The sequence below is a fragment of the Monodon monoceros genome, unplaced genomic scaffold, assembly GCF_005190385.1.
Source record: "Monodon monoceros isolate NGI ecotype Baffin Bay Population unplaced genomic scaffold, NGI_Narwhal_1 Super_Scaffold_16, whole genome shotgun sequence".
Classification (NCBI taxonomy): domain Eukaryota; kingdom Metazoa; phylum Chordata; class Mammalia; order Artiodactyla; family Monodontidae; genus Monodon; species Monodon monoceros.
Window position 1 is genome coordinate 111,180,988 of NW_021703772.1, and position 16,629 is coordinate 111,197,616.

At 40.6% G+C, this 16,629-nt stretch overlaps 1 protein-coding gene across 3 annotated transcripts in view; it reads right to left on the reverse strand.

Annotated features, from left to right (window-relative positions):
* The window catches only part of OCA2 (OCA2 melanosomal transmembrane protein), a 271,619-nt gene that overhangs the window by 156,011 nt on the left and 98,979 nt on the right, over window positions 1–16,629 (reverse strand). For all 3 annotated transcript variants that reach the window (XM_029225950.1, XM_029225951.1, XM_029225952.1), the window contains exons 10-13: window positions 12,265–12,336; window positions 10,961–11,026; window positions 8,089–8,145; window positions 820–944 (exon numbers count right to left, since the gene is read on the reverse strand). In XM_029225950.1, coding sequence (XP_029081783.1) covers window positions 820–944; window positions 8,089–8,145; window positions 10,961–11,026; window positions 12,265–12,336 — 320 coding nt within the window. The remainder of the gene's footprint in view (window positions 1–819; window positions 945–8,088; window positions 8,146–10,960; window positions 11,027–12,264; window positions 12,337–16,629) is intronic.

Here is a 16,629-nt window from a genome sequence, read left to right on the forward strand (position 1 = left end):
GAAGTAGCCCCTCGCTGGTGACATTGAACTTGCTGTGTCTCATGCCTTAAGTGCAGCAGAATCTTATCTGGCAGAATCCTCAGAACACTAGTTTGGGTTAATCTCTTTGATGGTACAACCCAGATCAGTGCAGCTGAAGTGACTTGTCTAAAGATCCTCACTACCTAGCTTCCCAGAAACCACCAGCCATACCTGTGTCCCCTCAGTCTCCCGAGGAGCAGCCAGCACCAGCACATGATGGGTCTAAGCAGGGGAAGACCATGATATGCTGGGAACCATCTTTAAAATAAGGAACATAAAGTCTAGATACAAGTGTACATCCATGACCTTGGAAGGGGCTGCACAATGACAGGCTGAAGTCCAAGCCCCAGGAGGCTCCATGTGATCAGCCTGTGCTGCTCGGTGAATGTCAAACAAAGGAAGTGGATGGAATTAAAAGGAGCAAAATAGAATCAAACCAAATTTCTCTTTCCCAAAGTTGCCTTTCAAGGCCTTGCCAGGTCCAATCCTTCCACGAGGAGCCTGCCAGAGCAGGACAGCAGCCCCACCTCCCACTCTCTGGCTGAGTGCCCCACAGAGCCCATGGACCAGAACTCCTGGCCCCTGATGGTCTGTCCCACAGTACACAAAGGCCCATGTGTGCTGACTTCTGCAGCATTTCTGCAACCACCACTGCCACTGTCACAGCCGTGCACACAGAGCCACAGTCCCAGTGGGTGTGCAGGCCGGACCCAAGCACACGGGTGAAGGGCAAGGTCAGCAGCCAGCATGCGCTGCTGTGAGCCTGGCCTGATGCCCACACGGTGCCACTCTGCCTACCTTATGGTCACGGGAGTGAAGAGGAGCGCTGTGGTGACGTTGTCCAGGAAGGCAGAAAGGACGGCGACAATGAGACACAACAGGATGATCATGGCCCACACTCTTCCCCGGGACAGTTTGTATGCCTGCAGCGCAATAAAGAACAAGCCAGGATCAGCAGGGTCAAAGAACAGATGCAACATTTCATTAGGGTCTCTAAAACTAAGGGTCTAAATAAACATTGCATGGAGGATTAAAACTTAGACCCACAAACTCCTAAATCTGCTGAGATGAGGCAGTAATGGCTGGACCTGGACGTTCTAAATCCACTGTGGCCTATGTTGTTCCCTCAGATTCTCCTCCTCGGTGCCCTGTGGTGGTCAATCTGTCACAAGGTGACGGCCTGTCACCCCTGCATCCCCTAGTCTTTTACACACTCCTTTTGGTTGGACAGCTTGGGCTGTGACTTTGGGATCCACCTGACCCTAGAGTCTGCTGATCTTTGGGGATCTAAGTGTTACTTTCAGTACCAAGGTATTGTGAGGAAGAGGCCTGATAGTACCTGGGAGGTGCAAGGTGGTGCACAAAGATGGCAAAAATCACAGAATTGTTCTATCATTCAAGGTTTGGAAAGGACTTTGTAAAGTAAATATTTTTTTAAAAGAAATTTTCAGTTTCAAATTTTAAAAAGTCAAGCCCAGCACTAGTCTTTCGTTAGCAGAGCAGGACAAGATGTCTTCCTGCCAACCCTGAGTAATAGGACCAATACAAATTCTTTGTTTGTTTGTTTTTGTTTTTATAACATATTTATTGGAGTATAATTGTTTTAAAAGGTTGTTAGTTTCTGCTGTATAATGAAGTGAATCACCTATATGTATACATATATCCCCATATCCTCTTCCTCTTTTTTTTTTTTTTTTTTTTTTCCGGTACGCAGGCCTCTCACTGTTGTGGCCTCTACCATTGCGGAGCACAGACTCGGGGCGCGCAGGCTCAGCAGCCATGGTTCACGGGCCCAGCTGCTCCGCGGCATGTGGGATCTTCCCGGACCGGGGCACGAACCCGCGTCCCCTGCATTGGCAGGCAGACTCTCAACCACTGCGCCACCAGGGAAGCCCTCTGCTTTCTCTTGCGTCTCCCTACCACACTTCCTATCCCATCTCTCTAGGTGGTCACAAAGCACCAACCTGATCTCCCTGTGCTATGCAGCTTCTTCCCCCTAGCTATCTATTTTATATTTGGTAGTGTATATATGTTAATGCTAGTCTCTCACTTCATCCCAGCTTACGCATCCCTGACCTGTGTTCTCAAGTCCATTCTCTACATCTGCATCTTTATTTCTGTCCTGCCCCTAGGTTCTTCAGAATGATTTTTGTTTCGAATTCTATATATATGTGTTAGCATACAATATTTGCTTTTCTCTTTCTGACTTGCTTCACTCTGTATGACAGATTCTAGGTCCATCCACCTCACTACAAATAATTCAATTTCATTTCTTTTTATGGTTGAGTAATATTCCATTGTATATATGTGACACATCTTCTTTATCCATTCATCTGTCAATGGACACTTAGGTTGCTTCCATGTCCTGGCTATTGTAAATAGTGCTACAATGAACATTGTGGTACATGACTCTTTGAATTACGGTTTTCTCAGGGTATATGCCCAGTAGTGGGATTGCGGTGTCATTTGGTAGTTCTATTTTTAGTTTTTTAAGGAACCTCCATACTGTTCTCCATAATGGCATTCCCACCAACAGTGCAAGAGGGTTCCCTTTTCTCCACACCCTCTCCAGCATTTATTGTTTGTAGATTTTTTGATGGTGGTCATTCTGACCGGTGTCACATAATAACTCATTGCAGTTTTGATTCGCATATCTCTAATGATTAGTGATGTTGAGCATCCTTTCATGTGTTTGTTGGCAATCTGTATATATTTTTTGGATAAATATTTATTTAGGTTTTCTGCCCATTTTTAGATTGGGTCATTTGTTCTATTGATATTGAGCTGCATGAGCTGCTTGTATAGTTTGGAGATTAATCCTTTGTCCATTGCTTCATTTGAAAATATTTTCTCCCATTCTGAGAATTGTCTTTTCATCTTGTTTATGGTTCCTTTGCAGTACAAAAGCTTTTAAGTTTCATTAGGTCCCATTTGTTTATTTTATTTCCATTTCTCTAGGAGGTGGGTAAAAAGGATCTTGCTGTGATTTATGTCATAGAGTGTTCTGCCTATGAGTTTCCTCTAAGAGTTTTATAGTGTCTGGCCTTATATTTAGGTCTTTAATCTATTTTGAGTTTATTTTTGTGTATGGTGTTAAGAAGTGTTCTAATTTCATTCTTTTACATGTAGCTGTCCAGTTTTCCCAGCACCACTTTTTGAAGATGCTCTCTTTTCTCCATTGTATATTCTTGCCTCCTTTATCAAAGATACGGTGACCATATGTGTGTGGGTTTATCTCTGGGCTTTCTATCTTGTTCCATTGATCTATATTTCTGTTTTTGTGCCAGTACCATACTGTCTTGATTACTGTAGCTTTGTAGTTTATTCTGAAGTCTGGGAGCCTGATTCCTCCAGCTCCGTTTTTCTTTCTCAATATTGCTTTGGCTATTCGGGGTCTTTTGTGTTTCCATACATATGCTGAAATTTCATGTTCTAGTCCTGTGAAAAATGCCATTGGTAGTTTGATAGGGATGCATTGAATCTATAGATTGCTTTGGGTAGTATAGTCATTTTCACAATGTTGATTCTTCCAATCCAAGAACATGCTATATCTCTCCATATGTTTGTATCATCTTTAATTTCTTTCATCAGTGTCTTATACTTTTCTGCATATATGTCTTTTGTCTCCTTAGGTAGGTTTATTCCTAGGTATTTTACTTTTTTGTTGTAATGGTAAATAGGAGTGTTTCCTTAATTTCTTTCAGGTTTTTCATCATTAGTGCATAGGAATGCAAGAGATTTCTGTGCATTAATTTTTTATACTGCTACTTTACCAAATTCATTGATTAGCTCTAGTAGTTTTCTGGTAGCATCTTTAGGATTCTTTATGTATAGTATTATGTCATCTGCAAACAGTGACAGTTTTACTTCTTCTTTTCCAATTTCTCTGATTGCTGTGGCTAAAACTTCCAAAACTATGTTGAATAATAGTGTTGAGAGTGTGCGACCTTGTCTTTTTACTGATCTTAGAGGACGGTTTCAGTTTTTCACCATTGAGAACGATGTTGGCTCTGGGTTTGTCATATATGGCCTTTATCATTGTTGAGGTGGGTTTGCTCTATGCCTACATTCTGGAGGGATTTTATCATAAATGGGTGTTGAATTTTGTCAAATGCTTTTTCTGCATCTATTGAGATGAGCATATGGTTTTTCCTTCAATCTGTTAATATGGTTTATCACATTGATTGATTTACATATATTGAAGAATCCTTGCATTCCTGCAATAAACCCCACTTGGTCATTGTGTATGATCCTTTTAATGTGCCATTGGATTCTGTTTGCTTGTATTTTGTTCAGGATTTTTGCATCTATGTTCATCAGTGATATTTGCCTGTGGTTTTCTTTTTTTGTAACATCTTTGTCTGGTTTTGGTATCAGGGTGATGGTGGCCTTGTTAAATGAGTTTGGGTGTGTTCCTCTCTCTGCTATACTTTGGAAGAGTTTGAGAAGGATAGGTGTTAGCTCTTCTCTAAATGCTTCATAGAATTCACCTGAAGCCATCTGGTCCTGGGCTTTTGTTTGTTGGAAAATTTTTAATCACAGTTTCAATTTCAGTACTTGTGATTGGTCTGTTTATATTTTCTATTTCTTCCTGGTTCAGTCACGTAAGGTTGTGCTTTTCTAAGAATTTGTCCATTTCTTCCAGATTGTCCATTTTATTGGCATATAGTTCTTGTAGTAGTCCCTCATTATCCTTTTTATTTCCTGCAGTGTCACTTGTTACTTCTTTTCGTTTCTTAATCTGATTGGAGTCTTCTCCCTCTTTTTCTTGATGAGTCTGGCTAATGGTTTATCAATTTTGTTTATCTTCTCAAGGAACCAGCTTTTAGTTTTATTGATCTTTGCTATTGTTTCTTTCATTTCTTTTTCATTTATTTCTGATCTGATCTTTATGATTTCTTTCCTTCTGCTAACTTTGGGGTGTTTTTCATTCTTCTTTCTCTACTTGCTTTAGGTGTAAGGTGAAGTTGTTTGAGACGTTTTTTGTTTCTTGAGGTAAGATTGTATTGCTATAAACTTCCTTCTTAGAACTGCTTTTGCAGCATCCCATAGGTTTTGGGTCGTCGTGTTTTCACTGTCATTTGTTTCTAGGTATTTTTTGATTTCCTCTTTGCTTTCTTCAGTGATTACTTTGTTATCAGGTAGTGTATTGTTTAGCCTGCATGTGTTTGTGTTTTTTTTTTCTGTAATTGGTATCTAGTCTCATAGCGTTATGGTCGGTAAAGACACGAGACAATTTCAATTTTCTTAAATTTACCACACCTTTATTTGTGACCCAAGATATGATCTATCCTGGAGAATGTTCCATGAGCACTTGAGAAGAATGTGTATTCTGTTGTTTTTGGATGTAATGTCCTATAAATATCAATTAGGTCCATCTTGTTTAGTGTATCATTTAAAGCTTGTGTTTCCTTATTTATTTTCATTTTGGATGATATGTCCATTAGTGAAAGTGGGATGTTAAATTTCCCTCCTATGATTGTGTTACTGTCGACTTCCCCTATTATGGCTGTTAGCATTTGCCTTATGTATTAAGGTGCTCCAATGTTAGGTGCATAAATATTTACAATTTTTATATCTTTTTCTTTGTATTGATCCCTTGGTCTTTATGTAGTGTCCTTGTCTCTTTTAATAGTCTTTATTTTAAAGTCTATTTCATTTGATATGAGTATTGCTACCCCAGCTCCCTTTTGATTTGCATTTGCATGGAATATGTTTTTCCATCCCCTCACTTTCAGTCTGTATGTGTCCCTAGGTCTGAAGTGGGTCTCTTGTGGACAGCATATATATGGGCCTTGTTTTTATATCCATTCAGGCAGCTTATGTCTTTTGGTTAGAACATTTAATCCATTTACCTTTAAGGTAATTATCAATATGTTTGTTCCTATTACCGTTTTCTTAATTGTTTTGGGGTTGTTATTGTAGGTCTTTTCCTTCTCTTTTGTTTCCTGCCTAGAGAAGTTCCTTTAGCATTTGTTTTAAAGCTGGTTTGGTGGTGCTGAGTTTCTTACTTTTGCTTGTCTGTAAAGGTTTTCATTTCTCCATCAAATCTGAATGAGATCCTTGCTGGGTAGAGTAATCTTGTTTGTAGGTTTTTCTCTTTCATCACTTCAAGTATGTCCTGCCACTCCCTTCTGGCTTGCAGTTTCTGCTGAAAGATCAGCTGTTCACCTTATGGGGAGTCCCTTGTATGTTATGTGTTTCTTTTCCCTTGCTGCTTATAATATTTTTCTTCTATTTAATTTTTGATAGTTTGATTAATATCTGTCTTGACATGTTTCTCCTTGGACTGATCCTGTATGGGACTCTCTGAGCTTCCTGGACTTGACTGACTATTTCCTTTCCCATGGTAGGGAAGTTTTCTACTATAATCTCTCAAATATTTTCTCAGACCCTTTCTCTTTCTCTTCTCCTTCTGGGACCCCTATAATTTGAATGCTGGTGGGTTTAATGTTGTCCCAGAAGTCTCTGAGACTGTCCTCAATTCTTTTCATTCTTTTTTCTTTATTCTGCTCTGTGGTAGTTAGTTCCACTATTTTATCTTCCAGATCACTTATCCATTCTTCTGCCTCAATTATTCTGCTATTGATTCCTTCCAGAGAATTTGTAATATCATGTTTTGTGTTGTTCATCAATGCTTGTTTGCTCTTTACTTCTTCTAGGTCCTTGTTAAACATTTCTTGTATTTTCTCCATTCTATTTCTGATATTTTGGACCATCTTTACTATCATTACTCTGAATTCTTTTTCAGGTAGACTGCCTATTTCCTCTTCATTTGTTTGGTCTGGTGGGTTTTACCTTGCTCCTTCATCTGCTGCATATTTCTCTGTCTTCTCATTTTGTTTAACTTACTGTGTTTGGGGTCTCCTTTTTACAGTTTGCAGGTTCATAGTTCCTATTGCTTTTAGTTTCTGCCTCCAGTTGGTGAGGCTGGTTCAGTGACTTGTGTAGGCTTCCTGGTGGAGGGGACTGGTGCTTGTGTTTTTGTGGGTGGGGTGGATCTTGTCTCTCTTGTGGTCAGGGCTGCTTCTGGTGGTCTGTTTTGGGTTGTCTGTGAACTTAGTATGATTTTAGGCAGCCCCTCTGCTAATGTGTGGTGTTGTGTTCCTGTCTTGCCAGTTGTTTGGCATGGGGTGTCCAGCACTGGAGATTGCTGGCTGTTCGTGGAGCTGGGTCTTCACATTGAGATGGAGAATTCTGAAAGAGCTCTCGCCATTTGATATTATGTGTGGCTGGGAGGTCTCTGGTGGTCCAATGTCCTGAACTTGGCACTCCCACCTCAGAGGCTCAGGCCTGACACCAGGCCGGAGCACCAAGACCCTGTCACCCACATGGCTAGGTCAAGTGAAAGAGGCCCTAAACCATCAAAAGCTATATCCAATATCCAGCTGGGAGATCTGAGCGGCATGGGCATGGGCTCGTCTGTGGTATGGCTGCTGGGCACAGGCCGGGTTTTCAGCCAGGACCAGTACAAATTCTGCCAGTCAGAACTTGCTGGTGGATTCCTCAGGGTATATGGGGGTATATGTATACGTATAGCTGATTCATTTCGTTATACAGCAGAAACTAACACAACAATGTAAAGCAATTATACTCCAATACAGATTTTTTTAAAATAATTAATTAATTAAATACAGTAAAAAAAAAAAAAAAGGAATGTTTATATGCTCAATGTTTAGAAAGTAATCATTGAAATTATTTCACCAAAAAGTGGAGTAGTCAGAAGCTGATGATTTAAAATATTTGGATACTCTGAAGTGCAAAACAGTTTTGGTGCATAGCTCTCAACCTGCCAATTTGAACCCTGTCATACAAACACTCAACTCTAGTACTCTTCTCCTTGATCCTCTTCTTTGGTTATTTGTTGAGAAGCTGAAAGTGTTGCTCAGAGGCACCTAACTTAGCACAGCAACTATGTCCAGCTTTTCAGCAGTGATTTTGAAAAGGAGGACAGAATTTTAAAATATTTGCTTTAAGTGGTAGTTTTATTCACTAAATATGTAATGGTAGAAAAATAAATATGTCAATTAATTAACACATAACTATTAAATGCCACATCAAACTTACCTTTACAGCACAATAATCAAAAAATCCAGTCTCTGAAAATATGGCTACTAAAATCATCTGTGGGGAAAAGAGAAACAGGCGACAAGGAGAATGTTTCAGCATTCAGCACCATCCTGAAATGACACCAGAGTTACCTCTTTCAAATCTGATCTCTGGCCTCTGCCTGAAAGCTACCACGTCATCAGGCTTCTCACTCTCTTGATGAGTGTGGTTCACTTACTAACTCCCTGAATCAAGCCCCTTGCTAGTGGGTTTGCACCTCTATATTTGTCCAGGGATATGTGCCCAAGGTACATTATCATTCCATCTGATCTTGACAGTGAACACTGTGTTATAATTATCTCTGTCTTATAGACCAGGAAACTGGCAGGCAGAGATGGAAGGTGACTCACTTACAGTCACAAAGCTAGAAACAGGGAATGAAATGGGACAGAATATGGCCTTCTACACCTAAATGTCCACACAAGCAACAATTCAATGTTTTAAGACTTTTAAACTGGCTTAAATTTTGTTTCCTAAAATAATTTAACAGATTTTTATCACCAATTTGATCAAGACAAGCAAATAAGAGTAGTTACATTGAAATGATTATTCTCTGTGTTCTATATGAACCCAGAAGGCCTACTCACTTGCGTTTTTCTACTGATGACACTGAGTAGGTGAGAATAATCATCCTAGATAGTAACAAAAAGTAATGTCCCATTTATTCTAAGTCTAATCAACCAGACATTTCAACCAGCCTGAACTTTCTGGAAGATTCTCTATTCTACCTCCTTAGATGGTGATGTATCACGTGCTGAACTTGGAGTGAGAAGATGCAGGTTCAAATATCAATTCTGCTACTTAGGAGTAATTTAACTTTGAAAAAAAATTTAATTCTCTGTGCTTTGGTTTTCTCACCTCATCTCTGAATGTCTGTTCCTTGTAAGGTTGTTGTGAAAATTCAATAGCATTATGTAAACTAAAGTACTTAGAAAAGAGTGGGCCCAATACTGTCTTTCAAATAAACAGTGCAAAACAAAAGTGTCCAAAAATTCATTTAGACTCAGTACAAATATCTACCTTGTGTAGATATTATGTAGAGCAACAATATTCATCCTAACCCAAATGGCCACTGTGAGGCCATTTATAGAATGTGGAGCTTCACACACCAATGGAAGCTTCACATGAACGTGGATGGGTAGGTCCTGTGTGGTCTTCCACTGTCATGGTGAAGCTGTTCCACACGTCAGCTGCCAGAACCACCCAAGAGATGCTGGAACTCAGTGACTGGGTAAGTGACTGGCATGCAACAGGGTGGAAAAGGCAGGGGCCTAGTTATATGGACTGTCTCTGCACCCTGCAAAGTTCTACCAATTCCATTTGAGAAAAAAAATTAAACCACTCATTTTAAAAATCCTAACCACCCCCAGTAGCTCCAAATGTAACTATATTAAGAAGGTAATTAAAGTGAAGCCCTGGGCTTCTGTGGTGGTGCAGTGGTTGAGAGTCCGCCTGCCGATGCAGGGGACGCGGGTTCGTGCCCCAGTCCAGGAAGATCCCACATGCCGCGGAGTGGCTGGGCCCGTGAGCCATGGCTGCTGAGCCTGCGCATCCAGAGCCTGTGCTCCACAACAGGAGAAGCCACCAACAGTGAGAGGCCTGAGTACCGCAAAAAAAAAAAAAAAGTGAAGCCCTAACCCAGTATGACTGGTGACCTTATAAGAAGAAGAGATAAGGACACAGATATGCCCAGAGGGACAATCATGTGAGGACACAGGGAGAAGATGATCATCTACAAGTCAAGGAGAGAAGCCTCAGAGGAAACCAACCCTGCCAACACCTTGATCTCAGACTTCCAGCCTCCAGAACTGTGAGGAAATACAGTTCTGTTGTTTAAGTCACCCAGTCTGTGGTACTTTATTATGTCAGCCCCAGAAAACTAATATACCAATCATTTAAGTTTTTTAAAAAACCTATTTTATAAGCCATCTGGTATGCCTTCCTTCTTCCTTCCATAGGCCCAAACGCTATAAACTTCAGGACCCAATACATTCGTTCCTCTATGAAGCCTGAGTTCAGAGCACTGACCTGCCTCCCACTCCACCCACAGAGCAGGCAGCCACTTTGGGTCACACCAAAGCCTAGAGCAGCAGGGCCCTCCATGGTGCTAGGGCAGAAAGAATATTAGCAAGGAGGTGAGGGCATGTGGTGACCTGCTTTACACAGTGTGGGTCTTCTAGCCCTGAGAGGAAACACCCTCCTCAAATCACTCAGCTGCTGTGGGTCTGTTCAAGAGTGCAATAGCCGTTCCCACTGCTGTTCAGACCCCTGTCAAATTCCACTTATACCAGTTAAGTTTGTTTATGGCTCATGTACCACACTAGCCCACTAGTGTGTCTTAAAGTTCCCTTCCTACAAGGTCATTTGGTGACACTCTTCATAGCACACAGTAGAGGGGCCACTTGAAAATGTCTGTTTAACAGCAAATACACAAACAATTACTTAGGGACAATTTCTTCATTTCTTCCTTTATCCATATAATTAAAGGTACTTTTCCAATCACTGAAAAACTTAAATGGTTCATCTGTTTAGGATATTCCATTTTATATTTTAAGTACAGTAACTTTTAAAAATTTCTAAATTTTCTGAACGGCAAGATTATTTCACTGTCAGACAGGCCTTAGGCTGAAATTTTACAGCTAACTACTAATCAGAGCACCAATCACTCCATTCCTCCTCAGGAGAAATCAGCTAGACCTGCACAAACACTTCTCAATCAAGCCCTAATTGTCAAGCATCACAGTGTCTTTAAGAGTCAGCAGTGGCAAAAGAGAAGGTCCAAGGTTACAGCAAGCTTGGGACCCTGTCCCACTGGGAGGACTGTCATTACCATGCCAAACAGCAGGGCCAGAGTCTCGAAATCAATCCACTCCACCACGTGGGTCAGGCTAGGTCTCTGCAATCAAAGCACAAATTTGCCAATTAGTCCTGGGCATCATCCTCCTGGTGATAAACTGTAAATATGTGACGCCCTTTACAGAAAACCCACTCATTGGACCAGAGTCAAAAGTCACACCATCTGCTTGCCCTTGAAATCAGATTATATCATCACTGAAAAACACTCGTGACCCAAAGCATAATAACGTCAAACCTATGCACTTGACAATAAAAAAAAAGCAGATTTATTAAGCCCCGTCCATGTCCTTAAGGGAAGGTAGAATCATGGGGGACTGGGAACCCAGACTGGGAACTGAGGGCACTTGGAGAGCCTGGTTGTTGGAAAAGGACTGCACAGTGGTCCAGGGAGGTTCCTGCAGCACAAGCCATGTGCTACGTCAATGATTTCTAGAATTAAATAACTACTACTACACTACTCCTTAACAGTTAATAAAAATAACAGTGGTTTGTGTGTAAGTTTTAGGATTCTGGGACATTTTACCCTTAGAGTTAGTGTTTGTTTATACCAACTCTAGTCAAGAAAAAGAAAATAAAAAAACAATAAATAACTAACTGAACATAGCTCCACATAGCCCCAGTTATTATTCTTTGGTTGAATGATTGCCCTTTAGTAGCACTTTTCAGAACAATCCCTGAAATTCTACAGAGTTGCTTTCAATCCTAAGTTCTGTATGTTGCCACCTTGGTCAGTTCCAGCACTACTTCTCAAGATGGAGGCTCCGCAGGCCTCCATCTCTAGTGGTCACTTGGCCTCTCTTGCTTCCCTACATTCATTCCAATGTCCCTGCATTCCAATGGACCACACGCAGACGCTGAGCGGGTGCTCTTCCCCCCAGACTTGCACATCCAGGGACCTCCTGATGTCTGCAGGACAGAGCCCCAAACTCACTGTCTCCCACCTCTCTGCTCCAGCCAGGATGGCCTCCTCTAGTTTCCATGGGCTGACAGTACATAGGGCCAGCTCTAACATAACTCAGCTGCATGACCTGGGAAAATGATTGACCACCATGAGTCAAGCGTTTCCTCAGCTAGGGTGGAGAATAACACCACTGGGATGTGTGTGATAAAGTCAAATGTTAATTACTCATCAATGCTGTAAAGTTCATGCCACTAATGGGAAATGTGAAAGAGTATATTAAAAAAGTAAAATCACCAGCTAATGCCTAATTCTTGGACTGTCTTTGAATCTGACATTCTATTGAGTGCTAAGCCATTGACTCAAAATGTTACACTTACATCTCCAATCACAGCCAGCGCTGCTAATGCTGCAAGGGAACCCAACATGGCTGCCAGTGTTCTGTGAACAATCTGGAAAGAAACATAGAAAATTACTGCATTCTAATCCACAGGACGTTAAAACACACAGAAAGGGACTTCTCTGGTGGTGCAGTGGCTAAGTTTCCACGTTCCAGTGCAGGGGAAGTGGGTTTAATCCCTGGTTGGGGAATTAAGATCCCACATGCCACAGGAAAACTAAGCCCACATGCCACAACTAGAGAGCCCATGTGTTGCAACTACAGAGCCCATGCACTCTGGAGCCCGCACACCGCAACTACTGAGCTTACGCACTCTGGAGCCTGCGCACCACAACTAGAAAGAAGTCCACATGCCACAATAAAGAGCCCACAAACCACAACGAAAGATCCCACGTGCCGCAACCAAGACCCAATGCAGCCAAAAATAAATAAATAAATATTTTTTAAAAATAAATAAAACACACAGAAGCCTCTATCGGTATAAGTATTTGTGAAGATTGGCCATTTTATACCATAACTATTAAGACAATAAATAAATCGTGAGTTTCTTTGTTTCAGAGTCTGGATGCCCTAGAGACACACACAACCATCACCAGTCTGCTTTCTAAAGAAAGATTTCCTGCATAATTAGATGACCCTGAAGTAGAAGCTCGATAAAGTTTGTTCTATAAGGAAGCCTGCAGTAAATTATCATTAATTATTTACCATATAATCCATAGGCAACTGAAGAAATAGTTCCACAATATAAATCAATTCTGCCCAATTACTGAGACTGTTATAAAATGCTTAATCTAATTGAAACTTCAGTATTACCACTGAACCACGAAAATACTTTTTCTATTTAATTATAATTCAAGTGGGCATGGAATTTCTAAGGCAAAATATAAAGAAAGGCAAGGATGCAGAGAATTTGAAAGCCTCAAACATTGCTGGTGTGAATGTAAAATGGTGCACCCTGAGCCGCAGCTGTTACCTTGGACCCCAGAGACTGTTGCCACTGCTGCTAAGGGTCCCGTGTGCAAGGCAGGTCTCTTCCCACACCTTCCCATAAGCCTCTGCAGCCAGCCACTGCCTTCCAACTTCCCTGGAAGAACACGTCATGCCTCGGGCTCTTGCAACTTCATGCCAGCCTCTGCGGCCCACAGGCACTCCCCGCACATCCCAATTATGACTGCTATATCCCTCCCTCAGCCCCAACCTGAGTGAGCAAGGGAGCCCTAATCAGCCACTGCTTTTGCCTCCTCTTGCTTGGGTGGGGAACAGATGCCTGAGGGAAGCCCACATGCAGAGGTGGGGCCAAAACCAAGGCTGAAACCCAGGAGCAGTGTGACCAAAGATAAGAAAGGGAAATATCCCTGTGCAGCTGCAGGAGCAGTGGATTAAATCCCCACAATCAGCTGGGTAAACCCTGCAACTGTGGAATACCTGAATAGACAATGAGGGTTCCCAGAACTGAGGCTGCAGACTTTGGGGGCAACTGTGGACTTTGTGGGCAAGTACACATGGGTCAAGATCAGAGTATGAGCTGATCCCACAGTGCCCACAGCAGGTCCAGAGAACTACCTAGGAGTATTGGAGGACTTCCTGGGTAGGCAGGGATTGGCTGTGGCTCACTGTGGAGGCAAGGACACTGACAGCTAAGGCCACAGGAAAATATCACTACTTTTGTTTTGTTTTGTTTTGTTTTTCGGTTCTGTTGTTCTTTTTCTTTATTATTATTATTCTTTAATTTTACCTTTCTCTTTACCTTTTCTTTTTATGCTTTTATTTTTAACATATTTTTATTTATTTTTTCCTAATTCTACTGTACTTTTTCATTATATTGTTTTTTTCCTTGTTTGCTTTTTTCCTTTGCTTTGCTTTCATTTTATTTTTAACTATATTTTACATTTTTCTATTTTTACTTTACTACTTTGTTGTTTTGTATTTTTTCCTTCTGCTTTCATCTTTCTTTGTCTTTACATCTTTTTGGATAGTTTTTGTGTGTTTGTTTTACGCTTTCATTGCCTTTTTTAATTAGCTTTCTGCATTTGATATGTTTCTGGTTTTATGTTTGTGTTAGTTTAGTTTTTAGTGTTTCTTTTCATTTTTGAAGTTGTTTACTGGTTTGGTTACTCTCTTCTTTCTTTTCCCTTTTTTTTTCTTTTTGTGAGTGTTTGTATATATGTTTCTTTGTGTGATTTTTGTCTGTTTGGTTTTGCTTTTACCATTTGTCTTGGGGTCTCATCTGTTCATTTTAGGGGGATCTTTTTGAGTTTTGTTTTTGTTTTGTTTTTTTTGTTTTTACGTCTTATTTTTCTTGTGCACTGTGTGGCTTGCAGGGTATTGGTGTGCTGGCTAGGGGTCACGCCTGAGCCTCCGAGGTGGGAAAGCCAAGTCTAGGACGTTGGACCACCAGAGAACACCTGGTTCCATGGAATATTTATTGATGAGATCTCTCCCAGAGGTCTCCGTTTCAAAACTAAGACCCAGCTCCACCCAACAGCCAGCAAGCTGCAGTGATGACTGCCTCACACCAAACAACTAGCAAGACAGGAAAAAAAAACCCCACCCATTAGCAGACAGGCTACCTAAAGTCATACTAAGCTCACAGACACTGCAAAACAGATCAATGGACATGGCCCTTCCAATCAGAGGGACAAGATCCAGCTCCACCCACCAGAACAGATGTTCCAGTCTCCTCCATAAGGAAGCCTACACAAGTCACTGGACCAACCTCACCAACTGGGCACAGACAACAGAATTAAAAGGAACTATGACTCTACAGCTTGCAGAAGGAGATCAAAAACACAGTAAGTTAAACAAAATTAGGAGACAGAGAAATATGCAACAGATGAAGAAGCAAGGTAAAAACCCACCAGACCAAACAAATGAAGAGGAGATGGGCAGTCTAACAGAAAAAGAATTCAGAGTAATGATAGTAAAGATGATTCAAAATCACAGAAATAGAATGTAAAAAATATAATAAACATTTAACAAGTAACTAGAAGAACTAAAGAACAAATAAACAGTGATGAACAACACAATAACTGAAATTTAAAATACCCTAGAAGGAACCAATGGCAGAATAACTGAGGCAGAAGAACAGATGAGTGACTTGAAAGATGAAATGGTGAAAATAACTGCCAAGGAGCAGAAAAAGAAAAAAGAATGAAAAGAATTGAGGACAGTTTCAGAGAACTCTGGGACAACATTAAATGCACCAACATTCAAATTATAGGGGTCCCAGAAGAAGAAGAGTAAAAGAATGGGGCTGAGAAAATATTTGAGAGATTATAGTTGAAAACTTCCCTACCATGGGAAAGGAAATAGTCAATCAAGTCCAGGAAGCTCAGAGAGTCCCATACAGGATCAGTCCAAGGAGAAACATACCAAGACACATATTATCAAACTATCAAAAATTAAATACAAAGAAAAAATATTAAAAGCAGCCAAGGAAAAGCAAGAAATAACATACAAGGGAATCCCCGTATGGTTAACAGCTGATCTTTCAGCAAAAACTCTGCAAGCAAGAAGGGAGGAGCAGGATGTATTTTAAATGATGAAAGGGAAAAACCTACAAACAAGATTACTCTACCCAAAAAGGATCTAATTTAGATTGGACTGGAGAAATTACAACCTTTACAGACAAGCAAAGTTAAGAGAACTCAGCACCACCCAGCCAGCTTAACAACAAATGATAATGTAACTTCCCTAAGTGGGAGACACAAGAGAAGGAAAAGACCTATAAAAAAAAAAAAAAACCCAAAACAATTTTTAAAATGGTAATAGGAACATATATATCAATAATTACCTTAAATGTAAATGGATTAAATGCTCCAACCAAAAGACAAAGACTGTCTGAATGGATATAAAAACAAGACCCGTATATATGCTGTCTACAAGAGACCTACTTCAGATCTAGGGACACATACAGACTGAAAGTGAGGAATGGAAGAAGATATTCTGTGCAAATGGAAATCAAAAAGAAGCAGGAGTAGCAATACTCATATCAGAAAACATGGACTTTAAAATAAAGACTATTACAAGAGACAAGGAAGGACACTAAATAATGATCAAGAGATCAATGCAAGAAGAAGATACAACAATAGTAAATATTTATGCACCCAAAATAGGAGCACCACAATACTTAAGGCAAATATTAACAGCCATAAAAAGGAAACTCGACAGTAACACAATAATAGTAGGGGACTTTAAAACCCCACTTACACCAATGGAGAGATCATCCAAACAGAAAATAAATAAGAAAACACAAGCTTTAAATGACACATTGGATCAGATGGACTTAACTGATATTTATAGGACATTCCATCCAAAAACAACAGAATACACATTCTTCTCAAGT